This window comes from Talpa europaea (genome assembly GCF_964194135.1).
Source record: "Talpa europaea genome assembly, chromosome: 15".
NCBI classification, from domain to species: Eukaryota; Metazoa; Chordata; class Mammalia; order Eulipotyphla; family Talpidae; genus Talpa; species Talpa europaea.
Window position 1 is genome coordinate 14,277,492 of NC_140083.1, and position 18,712 is coordinate 14,296,203.

Sequence of the window (18,712 nt, forward strand, 5' to 3'; positions counted from 1 at the left end):
GTGATGTTTTGTAGCTTCAGGTGTGAAATGTAGGTTGATCATGTAAAACTATCTTGGACATAGGCTGTAATTTTGCAAAGTCCACTGGATAATTGGTATCTTTTTATAAATAATACAATAGAAGATATTTTAGGTATAAGTCAGTTTCCTAAGACTCTTATGTATGTTCTGTAATATGCTGCTCATTTGGATTTTCTCCTGAAGGAGCATAGGTTTATAAAAGCCAGGTCACCTTTGTTCATGTAATTAGAACATTAGTGATATTGCCTTTGACATATGACTTTTGCTTTATTCATTTAATTTCTCATAGCATTTTTAAGAGATTTCATTGAGCTAACAACTATGGAGGGGATCAGGGAAATATCAATCTTTGTGAAAATACAACATAGTCTGGAAAAGATAATGAACAACATAAGGTAGTATAAAATCAAATAATCATTGTAATGGTACAGATCATAGTTTCAGAAGATGAATATACTTGCAGTCTTTTCTAAATAATTTAGTACTTTATTACTCATTCTCTTGTACTATGTATTAAATCACATATAAGAAACATTTCAAGAAGCTTTTTACCTTATATTCTACATGGACAACTCAGCCATTTTCCTGACTTTGCTTTGATGCAAAGGCAGTTAACAGGACCAACCCTTGCAGTGAATCATTTCTCAAGGAATAATCACTTATTCCTGGAATTAAATTCTGTCTCTGCCAAGTTGTGTTAATAGCAGTAGATACTGGTCTCAAAGCCTACCCAAATGCAAATAGCCAGTACTCCAGATATATTATCTACAAAGTATTATATTTTTTATTTTCCCTCTTGAGTATCCTTCTTCCTTCATATTTTATTTTAATTCTGATGATATTTGGTTTGATAGAGAAGAAAGAAACTAATATTTATTAAATATATCATGTCTGATGGTATTGGAACAAGAACAGGCACACAGACCAATGGAATCGAATAGAAAATCCAGAAATAAACCCATAGATTTATGGTCAACTAATCTTTGACAAAGGAGCAAAGAAAGTTTGTTCAATAAATGGTGCTGGGAAAACTAGGTCGCTACATGCAAAAGAATGAAGCTTGACCACTACCTCACACCATACACAAAAAACAACTCAAAATGGATTAAAGAACTAGACATAAGACCTGAAACCATAAAATACATAGAAGGAAATATAGGCGAAACACTCAATGATATACACCTCAAAGACATCTTTACAGACACATCACCCAAAGCAGTGATAGTGAAGGCAAAGATAAACAGCTGGGACTACATCAAATTAAAGAGCTTCTGCGCAGCAAAAGAGACAATAACCAAAACAAAGAGAAACCCCACCGACTGGGAGAACATTTTTGCATACAACACTAATGATAAAGGACTGATCACAAAAATCTGCAAAGAGCTGATGAGACTCAACAAAAACAAAGAAAATAATCCAGTCAAAAAATGGGCAGAAGAGCTAAAAAGAAACTTCTCTGAAGAGGAAATGCAAATGGCCAACAGGCATATGAAAAAATGTTCAACATCACTTGTAATCAGGGAAATACAAATCAAAACTACCATGAGATACCATCTCACACCAGTGAGAATGGCACATATTAAAAAAACTAGCAACAACAAATGTTGGCGAGGGTGTGGAGAAAAAGGAACTCTTCTGCACTGTTGGTGGGAGTGCAAACTGGTCCAACCACTATGGAGAGCTATGTGGAGATTTCTTGACCTACAAACATAGAGCTTCCATATGATAAATACATGCAATTTGCAGCAACATGGATGAAGCTAGAAGGGATCATGCTCAGCAAAATAAGCCAGAAAGAAAAAGAAAAATACCGGATGGTCTCACTCATAGCAGGAATCTAGAAAACTTAAATAAGGGACCAGGCAAAAGAATAACTATAAGAAAGAAAATATCAAAATCAACAAACAACTATGAACCCGAGACACTCTATGGGGGATGGGAGGCGGGAAAGGAGGGTTTGGTGTCAAAATAAGGGGGTTGTAATTGTAAGGGGAATATAAAAATAAAATTTAAATAAAAAAGTTAAAAATAAATATATCATGTCTGATGTGTTAGATAATTTTTCATGTATAGTCCTTCATTTTATGTTCATACATATGCCCTAGAAAATATTGGTTAACTATCCTCATTTTTAAAGTTAAAAAAAAATGAAATAGAGATTAAGTTGTCTAACATTGAACAGGCAAGTTTTATACAAACTTCAGAATTCTGTATTAGAAATTAAGTTTTTGCATTAATAATTATAAAAAGACAAAGAGCTATATTTAATGTTATGTATCTTGTTCTGACAAAAATTTTAATAACAAGTAGCACAGAATCGAAGATGAGACAGACAATGGAATAGGATAACATGAGTGAGAACCAGAGATAAAAACAGATCCATCAAGACTTCAGATATTGGAATTAGCAGGCACAGATTTAAAAAACAAACAAAAACCTGTACTTGCCATTTTCTAGTAGAGGAAAGCAAGCTTGAAAATTTTGTCAGGTAATTTGTAAACCTGGTTCTGTCACTACTTCATATTTTTGCAATAGTTAAGACAGAAATTTGATAACTCAGTTCAAGGGGAGGGAAATCTGCTTCTAGAAATGTCTGAAGTAAGTGTTCATCTGGATAACAGTTGGGAAACATCACCCTATTCATAAAAAAATCAATTGAACATCACATAGTAGACAGCCATTAAATTATTAAAAATTAATATTTGAAGACAGAATTTTCATATAGATTTAAGGAGCTATATATATGATTAAGAGAATTTTTTTTAATTTTTGTTTTATTAGCACCATATACTTGCTAGTGATGCCTTATTTGTCTGGTTCAATACTATTCTAGTTTTCATTCCCTAGGTTTTGTTGTTAAAAGTAAAAAGACATGTTTTATCTGTACATATGATCATAGTATTGGCTTTTTCCATTTTATTTGTTTTTGAAAATCTTGGAATAAAAACCTTCAGAAATTAAAATATATATATATTGTCAGGGAACTGAAAATGAAAAATGATGACATAATATATTTGAAAAAGAACACAACAGAAATTTTAGAACTAAAACAAGATATATTTGAAAATTAGAAAATGTTTTGATAGCAGACTAGACATAGCTGAAGGAAGAACCATGGACTGGAAAATGAGTACAGGGAACTATTCAGAATATAACAGAGACAACAAAAGTACAAAAGAGAGAAAAATGATAAGAAGAATAAAGCCTGCCAACAATATTTTATTGGCATCCAAGAGGAAAAAGGTGAATAGAGACAATATTTGAAGTGATATGGTAGAGAATAGAATGTTTGTGTCTTCTATAGTTTTTCTACTTGTGCTAATAAAACCCCCATATTTTCAGAGCCTCAGGTCACAAACTTTATTTTTTTTAATTTTTTTAAAATAAATTTTATTTTTATATTCCCCATACAATTACAATCCCCTTATTTTGACCCCAATCCCTCCCCTCCCTGCCCCCCACTCCCCATAGAGTGTCTCTGGTTCATAGTTTTTTGTTGATTTTGATTTTCACTTTCTTATAGTTATTCATTTTCTTGGTCCCTTATTTAAATTTTCTAGATTCCTGCTATGAGTGAGACCATCTGGTATTTTTCTTTTTCTTTCTGGCTTATTTCGCTGAGCATGATCCCTTCCAGCGCCATCCATGTTGCTGCAAATTGCATGTGTTTATCTTTTTTGAATGCTGAGTAATATTCCATGGTATATATGTACCACATCTTCTTGATCCAGTCATCTATTTTTGGGCATTTGGGTTGTTTCCAAAGCTTAGCTATTGTAAATAGTGCTGCTATAAACATAGGGGTGCAGGTGCTCTTTGGAATTGATGTTTCTGTCAGGTCACAAACTTTAGAGTTATGCTTGACTTCTGTATTTCCCTAATGCCCTATATACAACAAATCAGAAATTATGTTGGTCTACCTTCAGAACACACCCAGATCCCAACCACTTGTCACCAACTCCAATGCTAACATTCTGATTTCTAGCCTGGGTCACTGGTCTGAACTGATCTCCCTGCTTCCAGGTAGTATGCTATATGGCCTATGCAAGCATACCCTAAAGATGTTCTTAGGCTTGATGTTAGATTTTTCTTATTGTCTCCATTTCTTTGTAGATGTCTGTGGAGTACATTGACTCTGTTTAATGTGGGCAGTGCTCTAGACTTTGGGTTCCTTCTCTAATCACTTTACATATTGATGGCATGCTGGCCAGCTGATGGTAAGAATGGCATCAATTTAGAATTTCTTCTCTGCCACTTACTGGCAGTATAACTTTGGGATAACCTTGTCTAAAATGGAAATGATAATAGTAGAACTTATTTCATAGAATTATTTTGAAGATAAAATGAGATTCAGTAAGCAAAAGAATTTAACATATTCCGTGTCTAATTTAAGCTCAATAAACATTAGCTGTTATTATCATTACTATGTCACTCTCTGCTTTAATATCTTCAATATATCTTATTGCATATAGAATTCATTATAAACATATACTAATGTATAAGTATATACACTTAAATACTTTCTTTACTCATCTAAACTTCTCTCTAACTTCTTCCTAACAACTTCATCTATGTTTTTCTGCCTCCATACACTGGTGTTTATGTGCTGTTCCAACTTTCTTGTTCCCAAGCAGAAGACTTTCACAGTCATCGTCCTTCTGGATTGTTCTCCCCCTGCTTTTTCATCATATTTCATTTATCTGTCATCAATTTTCAAGTAATACTGCATTATAATTTGCATGTGTGATGCCACCCTTGGTTGTATATTCCTCAAAGTCAAAGATTTTAAAAATGTTAATAGACTTTATATTTTAGAGCAGATTTAGGTTCACAGAAACCTAAATCCCCATATAGTACAGCACCACCAGCACAGCATCTCCCAGCAGACTAGTATATTTGTTATAGTCAGTGAACCCTATGCTGGCACCCCAGGAGGACCCAAAAGCACAGAGTTTACATTAAGGTTCATTCTTGGTACTGTTCATTCTCAAGTTTGGGCACATGTATAATGACTTATACTGACCGCTATATCATACAAAATAGTTTCACTGCCCTAAAAATCTGTTGTGCTTCATCTATGCCTCTGTATTCCCACCCTATAGCTAGAGATACTTTTTATTTTGATCTTAGAACATAACCTGTACCTGATATATAATTGTCCCCAAATAGATGTTAGATGTATGGTTAAATGAATGAAGGAAGGGACAATTATAGAGAGTAAGGGTGTCTTGTCATTGTCTAATTGACTGATGGCTTATCTCTGTTTCAATATTTACTTAGGTTATTCTATTCTCTTCAGAAGACCAACCCCACTAGCTGTCTTTCAGAACCCTACCTATTCTTGAAATGCTAATTCAAATCCCACCTTACCTATTAAATCAAAGTTAAGAGTGAGGGGCCTCCCCGGTGGCGCAGAGGTTGAGCGCTGGGTTGCGAAGCCGCCTGCAGCCTCCGCGGCGCAGGTTCGATCCCCGGCTGCTCCCCGGCCACCGGAGGAGGGTCCCACATGGCGCGCAGACCTCTCCTGCCGCCCGCTGCTCCCCTCAGCAGTGTGCTTCGGTCCTTCTGCCTGCTCTGCTCCCCGCTCTGGCTCTGGTGAATTCTCTCACCCTCCCGCGCTTCTGACTGTACCCAGTGCATGTATAAACAAAGCAAACAAACAAACAAATAAAAAAAAATGCCTCTATAAAAAAAAAAAAACAAAAAAAAAAACAAAGTTAAGAGTGATAACTGAACACTTTAAAATTTTATTCTATTAATGCTCTATTTAATTTATGGGGTCTCATTTGTATTTTTTGTTTCATGAACCTGTGGGGAACCTGGATTTCCCAGTGATACTGAATTATATTTTTATATGGTGGCTGGAGTTTTCATTCCTTTGATTTTTATAAGCAAGAAGTGCCTTCATAAATTGTTTTTTATGTGGAACTGTAGACAAGGGTCATGGAACAGTGAAAATTGCAAGTCTATAAGAATTCACAGTTTCAGTTTCTTTTGCATCAATTCAGTTAACGGGTTGGGACACAAAATTATTGAGAGCTAATTAAAATGTAAAAGGGAAGTAAATATTTTGCAGATTTGAGGTTGAAACAGTTTCCATAAAAAGCTATAGAAAATTGCCATATTGTCATTAATATAACTTTTCTTTGTGCTAGCAGTGGTTATTGATAAATGTTCCCTATCCTTTTCCAAGTATTTACATATTCCCAAGCTGCATCCTTTGGTATAATTTTGTTTGGATGTAAATTTAAGAAGAAAATGTTACACATCTTACTAATTTTCAAATGATTACTTTATTCCACCCCCTCTCCAATGCTGAACATAAGAGAAGGTTAATTTAGTTTCATGAAACTAAATTTGACTGTACAGGAGGGTATGTTTGCCTGGGGGTGATAGTTTTGTGTTTGTCTACATTATAAAGGCATTTTGCACAAGTCATTTTTTCATTTTTTTCATGTACAGATTGGGTGATTATGGAAGCTTGAGTTTGGCTTTTATGAATAAGGCCAATATGAAACTTCTACTTTAGTAAAGATTAAGACCTGTTTAAAAAGTTAAGTGAAAAACTTAGCCCAACATATAAACTATCATGTTCATTTTCATTCAGGTTTTTGTTATTCATATGGTAGTGACTGTCTTAATATATGCTGGATGATCTATCATTATGAATTGAATAACAATACTCTTCCTTCTTGAATAATACTACAGGGGGTGATATTTTCCTCTCTAAAGGAAAACAAAAACATTCAATGAACATTATCCTTAAAATATACTACTGAGTGATTAGGTTCATAATGGCACTGTTTTTATTCACAGATAATTCCTCCGAGGTAGCAATTACCACTCCAGGAACTAGTAACCATAGAAACAGCTCGACAGGCCCAACCCCTGACTGCTCACCTCCATCACCGGACACTGCCCTCAAAAATATTGTAAAAGTTATTCGGCCCCAGGTAAGTACCTAGAATGACATTTGCACTGTAACGTATTTTATATTAGAACTAGTGCCTGCAACATGCTGGACTGTGTTATGATATGTAAATGGATTTTTACATTAAAAGAAAGGAACTTGGAGGATATTTCCTTCCCTTGGAGTTAATGATAGACATTGAAATCTATATTTGTTTTTGGAAAAATGAATTTATATATTACACATAAAGAAAACAAAAGTTTAGAAAAATGACTTTCACATTATTTTCCTTTCACAGCTTTTTAATATTTATGCTCCAGTTATTGACCTGGTTCATGTTTTCTGTTGTTTCTATTCCCTTTGTCTTCCTTCTCAGGACATGCTACATTATTTTTGACCACTTCTCTATCTTCCAACTCCATTTATTCTAATGTTTTCCTCAAATTCTCTATTCCTTATGGTTCTGACTAATTTTGTCTGTGTTTGATATTGTACCTCTGATTGTTTTTTATTTGCCTCCAGTTCTCACTTTCTTCTAGTGTTCTCTCTTTATCTTTTGTTCTTTTTCCCACTCCTGTCACTTGTCTGTATGGGTTTCTGTCTCTTCCCCCTTCTCTTTCAGTTGGATTTCCCAGTAGGCGGTTTGCAGGCAAGCTTTAGAAATATCATTGGGACAAGCTGTTCTGTGATATTTCATTGAAAATAGCATTTATAAAGCTGTTTGCATTATATTTTTGCCAACAGATGGACTCAGAACATGGAATTGGTGGTATTCTCAACCTGGCTCATTCTGAATGGGCTTCATAAAATCCAGTAGAGGGGGAATTTGGGTCCAATCAATGCCATTCACCATCCACTTAGATATGAAATCCTTTGAGTCAATATGCAGGAAAGATATATCTCGTAAGACTGTTTTTGTCTACATGAACAGTGATTTGCTTAATATATTACCTTCTTTAACATGACCTATTTTGGATTATTTTATTGTAGTTATCACCCTCATTGATAAAAATGCATTTGAACTTTACATGTCCACTACAGCTTATAGAACACTTTCATGCTAATTGTTTCATCTGACCTTCATCCATTCCAAGGAAATGTGTATTGTAGTGTTATGGATGAGAACATTGTTACTCCAAAGGGGCTAAATAGTGCAGCTGATTTGAAGTTTCTTTCCTTTTCTTTACTATAATGGTTTTCTAGTCCTGTTCAGAGGTTAGGAAAATCTTCTTGACATTGTACAACTTGACACATCTTTATGAGGATGGAATTTACATGTCCATTTAGCACAGGTAACATTTCAGAGAGTATCCCAACATGAGGAGGAAAATGTCTTCAAAAATCCCTTTTTCCTTTTTGGAGAAATTTCATCTATTCCATTAACTTCACGAAATAAATTTCACTAAACTCAGGTTTAGATGCTAAATGTCATATTTATTATTGCTTCACTAGTTTTTCAAGTAGTGTGTTATTGTGCAGTTATTGTGCAGACAATGTATTATTGTACATACAGCTATTCTATTTCCAGTATTTTTAACTATTTTCAGTTGTAAATGCATTTGGTCCTTCAAGGAATGAAAGAGTCCTTTCTGTAATCTAATAAACTCTAAGGGACTTCATTCCATAAATCTTTCTTTGCATTTTCTATTTTAGCTTATTTAAAAGGTAGACTTTGAGGAAGGCTGGAGATTGTATTAAAGCCAGACTTTCCATCTTGACTCCATTCCTTCATTCTGTCCAGTATTAAATGTTTATGAAGGTAACTGGCTCTCCCATCTTCTTCTCTTAGCTGTTATGATTTAGGGAGGAAAAATGAAGTAAGAAATTCAGGTCACAAAGGACAATGCTATTTTAATTAGAATCAATGCAACCTGTAAATCTATATGTACGCGAACAGTAACAGTTACTGGGGGAGAATGTGACCTAGTTGGGCTACTCGCCTTTTAATCTCAGAGTCTTCAGTATATTAATTTCTCTTCATGTGTTCTGATCTCCTGGGGAGTCTTCCTTCACTCTAGAAAACAGAGAATAGAAAATTCAAGTGGAAGTAATTGTGAGTATTGGGGTAGGATACAAGATTTCATGAAAGGCTTTAGAGACTAGATAGTGTGGAAGGGGGACAGCTAGAAGGACAGGATAGAGGACTCCCTAGTGTGTTCTGACAAGTCACAGGTGTGTCAGGGATGAACATTGTTGAGAGCTTCTGTTCAAAGAAATGATAATTATTGGTTAGCTTACATAAGAGCCTATATTTTGATCACAGGTTTAATTCTCTAAACAGTTTGCTAATTCTGGATTTTTTGTTTGAAAATGCAGGGACTGTAAAATTATATTGACTTGTGGATATTCAAACACTATTTTCATTTACTGTGATTGAAATGATCATTTCACTCTTAAAACTGGTGATGAGCCTCAAAAATAAAAGTGTAAGGGCCTCCCCGGTGGCGCAGCGGTTGAGCACTGGGTTGCGAAGCTGCCTGCGGCCTCTGCAGCGCTGGTTCGATCCCCGGCTGCTCCCCGGCCACCAGAGGAGGATCCCACATGGCGCGCAGACCTCTCCTGCTGCCCGCTGCTCCCCTCAGCAGTGTACTTCGGTCCTTCTGCCTGCTCTGCTCCCCGCTCTGGCTCTGGTGAATTCTCTCACCCTCCCGCACTTCTGACTCTACCCAGTGCTTGTATAAACACAAACAAACAAACAAATAAATAAATAAATAAACATGCCTCTATTTAAAAAATAAATAAATAAACAAAATAAAAGTGTAAGTGTCACCCTTACACATGAATTTACATTTCTTTGTCTGACAGATGTGTTTCAGTCTTATTGTGAGATGAATGATATAGAAGAGAAATATAACCAGAATTTTATCTCATTCACTGCAAAGAGTTATTGTTTAGAGCTAGTTAGCTTACTTCCCCTTAGCCTCAAGCATGTCTTTATCTAGAATAGCCATTGTAACCTAGGAGTTCTTTCTTTCCCATATGAGATAGGGAAGATTATATATTGCCTATGTTTCTGACTACTGTGTTAATTACTTGGAAACTACAGACTTTGAAGTGCTTTGTTGAGCTTGATTATACTCAACATATTTATTAACTCACTAAGTCACAGCTGTTAGTTCTGCATCCTGTGTTTGATCTTTTAACCTTTGTTTTTTTGGGTTCTTTCATGTCTTAAAATTCTCCAGATTGTGAAACATTCTGTTTTCAATTTATGGAAATTAAAATATTTATATGCTACTGGTTTTTCTTTGTTTCTCTCCAGTATATTAACCTAAAAGGTCCGCTTTCTCTATTTAGATGAATTTGCAAAGCTGGGTTCATTTACATGTACTTAAAAGTGAAATAATTTTTAAACTTGGAAAAATAGTTCAAAATATATTACCTTTGGGAAAGAATTAGGTAAGCCTATTGACATACCAGTTTTCTTCTTTCTACTAGTTATATGCTACTTGCAATAGCATTTAAAAAATGTTTTCCCAGTGAAAACATCTTTCTCCCCTATTTTGAAGAATAAAGTACAGTTTGATGAATTTTGACTTTTATTTATGTAGATGTAACCACTACTCAGAACATGATATGATATACTGTGCTCACCCCAGAAAGTTGCCGCATGTCCCTTTCTAATCAGTTACTTCCATTCCTACCTCAGAGGTAATTTGTTTAATTTTTATTGCTATAGATTAGGACTGTTTATTCTTGGATTTTTTTTATGTTTTTGATATTCATTCAGATCATTTCCTTTTTAGCTGTGTAGTATTCCATTGGGTTAATATGATGTAATTTGTTTATTCACTCTCCTATTGACTGATATTTGTGGTATTTGTATTTATGAATATGCTGTGGATACTCATGCCTAAGTCTTTTTATAGTTGTGTGTTTTCATATAGATACCAATGACTAGAACTGAGTCATATCTATAGAGTAGCTAACTTTCTAAGGAACTTCCCAAAGTTATTTTCCAAAGTAATTGTTTCATTTTATAACCACCAACAGAAATAAGCAAGAATTTGTTTTTCTACATTCTCACCATCCTTTAGTATATTAGATTTTTGCATTTTTAAAAATTTTAGCCAATCTTACGGGTGGCTAAAAGGATTTCTTTTTATGGTTCTAATTTACATTTCCCTGACAACTAATGATGATCAGCACCTTTTTCTTGTGCTTTTTGCCCATTCTTATATCTTTATTTGAGAAGTGTCTGTTCATGTCTTTTTTAATGGCATTATTCAATTTTCTAATTGATGATTTATTATAATTCCTTATAAATCCCCCTGTAATTACTTTGTCAGGTTTATACACTGCAAATATTTTTCCCAAGTCTATGATTTGACTAAGTAATTTACTAATGGTAACTTTGATGAAAAGAATATTTTAATTTTGGTGACATCCAGTTTATCTATTTTTTCCTTTCATGATTAGTGCTTTTTATGTCTTATCCAGATTGTGAACATATGCTCCCATATTATTTTCTAGAAACTTTCTAGTTCTGATTTTTAATGTTTCATTTTGTTGACTGAAACATAAGTCTCAATAATAGTTAGACAAAGAGTTTACTAGGTAATCAAAGTGAGGATTTGAACCTGGGAGGCAGTCTTGAAATGCAGCAAACCTGGAAATAAAGGGTATGGCCAGGATGGTGAGTCCTAACCTACATGCTTAAGAATGCAGGACATGCAGACAGAAAGACCCACTCCCCCAGGGGAGTATGATCTTGATCCTGTAGTCCAAAATCTGGCTGGTACTATCACTTTGCTTCAAGGACCAGATAAAATCTGGCAGGTCTGGGAGGCAGAAGGAGTTCATATTCTGGGAATGAGTAAAGGGAGAAAAAGTACACATAATTGAGAAGACACCTCCTTACCAAGAAAAAAACACAAACATAAAATTCTAGGGGACCTTAGAACCTCTGTGCAGGTCTCCTGCCTTCTGTGATTTCCTGCTTCCTCTCACAATGTCTTGTATTTTTTACCCTCCAGTAAACTCTGTGGCTTGCTTTATTATTGATACTGCATGAAATTCATGAGGCACCAGGGATCTTCAACTCTTACATTTTCCCAGCAGAGCAACCCATATTTGTGAAGATATAAGAATTTTCATTGATTCAATTTTTTTAGTATTTTTTTTTATTAAGGTAACACTGGTTTACAATAGTGTATATGATTCAGAAATATAGGATCCCTACTCTTCAGGTGTAAGCTACCAAACCACATCCACCATCAGGGTATCCATAGTCTTTCTCTTACTCTTATAAGAAACCACAGCTTAAATTTGCATTTCAAAGAATGGCTCTTTGAGTCTAAAGAAGGTAATGGCAACAAAAATCTGTATTACAGAGATAGACTCTAGTTTCTTAAAGCCAGATTTTTTTCTTCTTTTTTAAATACCTAAATGAGACTTGGGGTGAGAAGGGGGGCTTGACTTTGAGTTGTTCCTGGAGCCACTTCTTTGGCCTGTTAGATTGCATAGTCTAATTCCTTAAAGAATATGGGTTGTAGCCTGTGTGTTCAAAAGTCGATCTTCCCCTACAAGTACATTTAAAACTTCATGTATCTAAATAAAACTAGGACTTTTTCAAAGATAACCAAAGTCTTAGATAATTTTTGAGAATTGGCAAATATGTAAAGCTGTTGCTCTGTGATCAAAAGTTAAAGCCTAGGCAGATGGCTTTGCTCTCTTGCCTGCTAGACTAGCATGGGAAGGGTGGGTAGTGGAGGGTAGAGGATGGTTCCAGACCATTCATAATATATTCAGTTTTGTGATTGATCTCAAATTGTTTCTGTGTGGTGTGAGGTAGGAATTGATATTCATATTTTTCCTGCATAGAAAAGTTTTCTTTTCCTCACTGAGTTGATTTAATACTTTGGGATTGTTTGTTTACTTTTACTTTCCTATTGTCTATTGTTGGTATATAAGATGTAGAAGAGTTTTATATGATCCTTCTATCCTGACACCTGGACAATTTCATTTAAAAGTTATAGTAGTTTTCAAAAATATAAATTCTTTAGGGTTCTCTCCTGTCATCTAAGAATAATGATAGTTTTACTTCTTTTCTAATCTTTATGCCTTTTATTTATTTTTCTGTTACTGTGACTGTAGTGCAATGGTACATGAAAATGATAAAACCAAAAATCCATGCCTTATTTCTGTCTTTATAGGAAAGCATCCAGTATTTCTATATTATGTATAATATAAGCTATGAGTTTTTCATATCTACCTTTCCATTACTATTTTGATAAGAGGTTTTAGCTTGAAAAGGATATTAAAAATTCTTAATATTTTTTCTATATATGTTTAGACAATAATGATTTTTGTCCTTCTTTACTTTGTTGACATAATAAATAACATTTTTTAAAATAGTGAATGTTGATCCAACTTTGCATTTCTTGTATAAGTACATTTGGTTATAATGTTTTATCCTTTTTAATATAGTACTGGATGCAAGAACTACAATGATTAGTTCATAGAGAGGTGGATTACATGTAAGGGAGTCAAAGATGACTAATGATTTGAGGCTGGTTGGCTGTAATTTTGGAGTGACATTAATAAGTAAATATAAGAAAGACAAGCAGAAGTTCATTTTGATAAGGGTGAAGGTATTGGAAGAACAATATGCCCTAAACTCTACTCACTGATGTTTTATGGATTCTACTCCCAAGAAGACCTCCAGAAGCACAAATTCTAGACTGGTAATTGCTCCTGAGCTATGCATGTATCACCATAGAACCAAAATCATCTCCCATATACTTGGTTTTATCAGATTAATCATACCAAGGAAACTCAAAGAAAAAAATCAAATCATAACCTAAATTATGGTTAAGGCCATGTTTAGGTCAAAAAGACACATAAAAGGAGCTTTATGTAAATAAAACCAAGCTCCTCTGAATTTGAGACAGGAAGATCCTACCATGTGTTCTCCAGTTGTAATGTACTTACGGTGACCTACTCAAGGAAGGGTCCAATGGGCTGACCAACCATGAGTGTAGTGGGCCCACATTGGATACCAGCCTGTTACAGAGAATCCCCAAATAGAAATGGGTGTTAGTCCTCACCTATGTGCTTAACTACTCAGAATAAGACTCAAGTAGGCACAAAGGGAAAAGTTAATGAAAAGGTTTATTTACAGGGGGAATGAGAAGAGGGAAAACAGACAGATAGACATACCCAGAAGGGTGGAGGATGGAGAGAGAGAGAGATTAATTGGTCAATACATTCTATCAGTAATTGTGTCTGAGCTGGATGGGGCTTTGGCTATATGCTGAAGGCAGAGAAATTCAAGATAGTTCAAATCCACATGTTCAGTTTTATACCAAACGTGTTTGCTTAACTCCACCCTTAGTTCCCAGTAATCCCCCTTCAGGAAGTTGAGTCATAGCAGATTAATGGCATGATAGGAGTTGTAGTCTTAGTTCTCTATCTCTTTGGCATGGAGGTGGGGATGGAGTATATAAAATATCAATGGTGTAGTTCATTCAGGACATACTGTTCCTCCAACAAAGGCAGCATGATAACTTTGGTTTGATAAATTTGTAGAGTGTGAGGTATGGTATGCACTGGTTAGAGAGATAGGAGCTTAGTACAGTGATTTGCATAATTTGATGGTGAAAAGAGTATCAAAAATAGAAGACTGGGAAATGATTACCCTTAAGCAGCATAATTAACATTTGTTGAGCACCTAATATAATTTAATTTTTATGATATTTTAGGGGGAATCAGTGTTATTATCTTCATTATATAGAAGAGAACCTGAAAGCTTAAGGAACATCTTCATATGTACTTGAGATAAAAGGCCTTGGCAAAAAGAGAGAGAGGGAGCATTGAGAGATTGAAAAGAAGGAAGATAAAACATTACCTTGAATAAAAAGGGGAAAAGAAAATTGAAAAAGAGACTAGTTGACATTGTCAAAACTTTAACAGGAGTTGGAGGCTAGTAAAAATGTCACTTTATTTGATTATTACGATTATTATGGTGGTATCATAGTAGGGTGAGGCCTGAGGCATGGGAGTAAAACAACTCACCAGAGACAGAGTGAGGAAGAGTGAAGGTAGTTTATTGAAATAACCCTGCAAGGGAGCAAGGGGTGAGATGGGAGATGTCTGCATGCAAAGAAGGATTTGAAACTCCCTTTTATATTGATTTAAGTCTTTCATACTTGGGGTACCAGTTTGTACCAGTTCTCTACTGGGATGTTTGATCTTGGGCATTGGCCTTTGACACAGACTGTGTCCTGACCAGCTTCTGCATTCCTGGAGTTGGGCTGGTATTTCTGTTGATGGTGAATGGTCTATAACCCAGTTTCCACGGCAGCCTTATTGCTATTCTCATCTATTCAAGCCTCCCAAACGTGCCTGCTGGGCAAGGAATGGGGGCTTTTTAACCTTATTAAATGATAACCCAACATCTCCCCCTTTCCTGGGAGGACCATGGCAAATCTTTGGAAATGGGGCGAAGAGCTGAATTTGGGGGCATAAGCTAGCCCTACTTAGTTTATCACTGTCTCCAGACAGTGGGAAATGGGGTATGGAAGGGAATGAGATGGCCACACATGGGCTTTCAGACCAGGGTTAATTTTAGCTGCTACATATTGTTTTTAGGGGACTACAGGTGGCGCCTGTTTTTCCCAAGTGGGCTGCCCAAGTGTCCACGTCCAAATATTCTGCAGCCATTGTGTCTCTGGATCTCAATGCTCCATGACTGATACTCTGACCAGATGCTGTAGTTTGATGGCCTGTAAGTGAGATGAAACTAAATAAAAAGATTAGAAATGCAGGGCCTAAAAAGGAAATTTTGTATTTAACTGCCACAATTACGAGAACAAAGACCTTCTAAATTTCACTAAGCTTAAGATGCAAAAGGTCAGAGTTGGAGAAAAATAACACATTGATTGTAGATTAATTTTTTGAATAGTGTGGTGGTAAAGGAAAGAGAACAGATAGGCAATGTGTTAAAGAAAGTGCAGAGTTGAAGAAACAGTTTTTCTTTTGTTTTGGGATGCAAGAAGTTGGAGACAATGGGAAAGAGAAGAATAAAAGTTGATTGAAGAGACATGATTAATGGGGTCTGAAATGTTAAATTTTATTATAGGACAAGTGAATAAATCTAATAAGATCCAAAGTTTAAACACTCTCATTGCAGTTAATAGAGCAGTGTGGGCTATGCTCTGGGTGGTGGTTTTAGTAAGCTGGATCTTTGCACTCTTTCTGTTTCATAACTTAAACCAAATCTAAAGTAACAGAAGAGGAGTGACCCATAGTAGAAGCAAAAAAAGAGACTATTTTAGCACAGATGATAATAGTCTCAGGCTGAATGCTATTTATGATGAACTCTGTTTAGATTGGGTGATGACTCAACCTGAAGGAAATAAATATTTGACTATTCTTCTGGACTTCTATGGGCTTAATGAACTTAATTCTTCTGGGCTTAATGAACTGATAGTAAAATAATAACAAGTAATTCATTCCATTATTAAGGATTTAGAACTGCAAAATTCTAAAATTCTTGCAAAATCTAGAATAACATTTTATTGGGCACTGTGGGGTTACAGACTATAGATGTTAAAATTTAAAGAGAGTATATAAAAAGCATATCACTCAGTAAAGCCCAGTCTATTGTATTGGGTTGCAGCAAAAATAGACAAGGTGTAAAAAGACCTCCAAAGAGATAATCCTTTAAAATGTTTTTATCATTATGCTTTGAGCTATTTATTTCTATTATGAAGCATGTGCTTCATTTATTTTTTTGTAAATGTCCTACAATAGGTATTTTTTTCTTTATTTTGCTGATTGTAACTTGAGACTTAGGTTGAGTAATTTCCCCTGTATTGTAAAATCGCTGATTGGAAGAACTCTGTTCTCCTAATAACATTCATCTTTCTATTAATGTTAATTAGCTCATTAGGAAGAAAATAATCAGTGGAAATATTGATATTCCAGAGGGATAAAGTTTGAGAGGAGAATAATAGATTGGAAAAAGGAAGAAGAGCAGAAACATAGATGGCAACAGCCTAACTGAGGGGGCCAAAAAAGTCTTCTTGCATGATTTGGAGTCTTAGACCCAAAGCTAAGTGAGAGGAGAAGCTAAAGACAGAAATACAATAAAGTAGTAGAAAATGATCTTAGGTGAATTAAAGAACTATTGGACAGGAAAAATATTGAGGGAAGTCAATGGCTCCAGCACTAACTGGTAGTCCTTGATAAAATAGGATTTTCCTGGAAAACTTAAAAAAAAAAAAAAATCCTGGACCTTACCTGAGAACAATTAAAATAATATCTCTGAAGGCAGGTATGTAACCTGGGATTCTTGGGTAGCCTGAACTCATCTATGAAACTCACAGAATCACATACTGATCTTTAATTGTGGGAGTGTATTTTTAGGAATTGAATTCTAACAGTGCTTCCATCACAACGCCCTGTGTAACCTTTCTGACCCTCTGTTTGTGAACAGTGAAGGTGGTATTTGCCTTCCCTACTTCTCAGGGATGCAGTAAAGCCCAAACCAGATAAAATGTTCCATGGTGCTGTATAAATTGTAAAGCTGTACAGCAGCCCGACTTGTTATTCTAGAGGTGATGAAATCATGTTTGCCCACATTTGAAATATGCCCTTTGAGAGACAATGCTCTCCCTCTCGCTCTCTCATCCACAAGCGGCTTTGATGATGGCAACTGCAGCTTCTGTGGACTTCTATGAATCCACCTAGGATGATGCTGGCTCAATATGGAGCAATCCCCACCTCTATTCTTTTTTTTTTTTTTGAAGATTTATTTATACAAAAGCTGGAGAACAGGTCAGAGGTGCAGGAGGCTGAGAGAATTCACCAGAGACAGAGCGGGGAACAGAACAGGCAGACAGACCGAAGACACTGCTGAGGGGAGCAGCAGGCGAGACAGGAGAGGTCTGCCATGCCATGTGGGAATCTCCCTGGCTGGCCAGGAATCGAACCTGCACTACAGAGGCTGCGGACAGCTTCATAGCGCTGCGCTCAACCCACTGCGCCACCAGGGAGCCCCCCCCCCACCCCCACTGCTATTCTTTAGGACTGTATGCATAAGAGAGCCACGGGAAGTATAAACTGCTGAAATTTGGGGTTTGAGAAATGCCAATGAAGATCAATAACAATTAGATTGACCTAATGCAGGGGATGAAAGGACCAAATTCCATTAAGCATCCACTATGAACTGTATCTTCCATTAATGACTAAACCAACACTTACCCATATAGAGGTCATGCCCATCTTATGTCAGTGAGATACTCATCCTCATTTCTCTTATTTTGTTGAAATCCTGCCTGAATGTACCAATCAGGAAAATGGGGAATTATTTGTCACTAGCAATTTATAGCTGTTACAAAAAAAACATATTTTCACCTCCTGTTCTAAGCCTGAAATACAGTTCTCTGTATTTTGTGCCCACACTGCCATGAATAGCAGCAGACCTTATTATTAATATTGTAATTTTCTTTTCTGTTAGTCAGGATTTTGTTTTTCTTCACCATGCATAAAAATCTTAGTGGATGGCATTCTTTGGCATGTCTTTTTCCCTTAGAACTTCTCTAGACAGTCTGAATAAGAATACATAAATGAAAATTTCTCTAGGAAAAATTTTCTTAAAAATTAAAATGTCCAGAAAGTAGAGTTGAAAGTATCAGTTTAAGTGTATCACTTTAAGTATATTTCAACAAAATAAGAGAAATGAGGATGAATAATATTTCACTGGCATTTGATGGCCGACTAGAATTTGAAATCTAATATCATCCTGCCTATTAGATCACTTGTTACTGATAAACA

General features: G+C 35.6%; 1 protein-coding gene across 6 annotated transcripts in view; it reads left to right on the forward strand.

The window, feature by feature from the left end:
- Positions 1-18,712, forward strand: part of ANKS1B (ankyrin repeat and sterile alpha motif domain containing 1B) — a gene marked incomplete at both ends in the record, with an annotated part of 793,016 nt that overhangs the window by 268,404 nt on the left and 505,900 nt on the right. For all 6 annotated transcript variants that reach the window (XM_084256217.1, XM_084256227.1, XM_084256226.1 and 3 more), the window contains one exon: positions 6,838-6,974. In XM_084256217.1, coding sequence (XP_084112343.1) covers positions 6,838-6,974 — 137 coding nt within the window. The remainder of the gene's footprint in view (positions 1-6,837; positions 6,975-18,712) is intronic.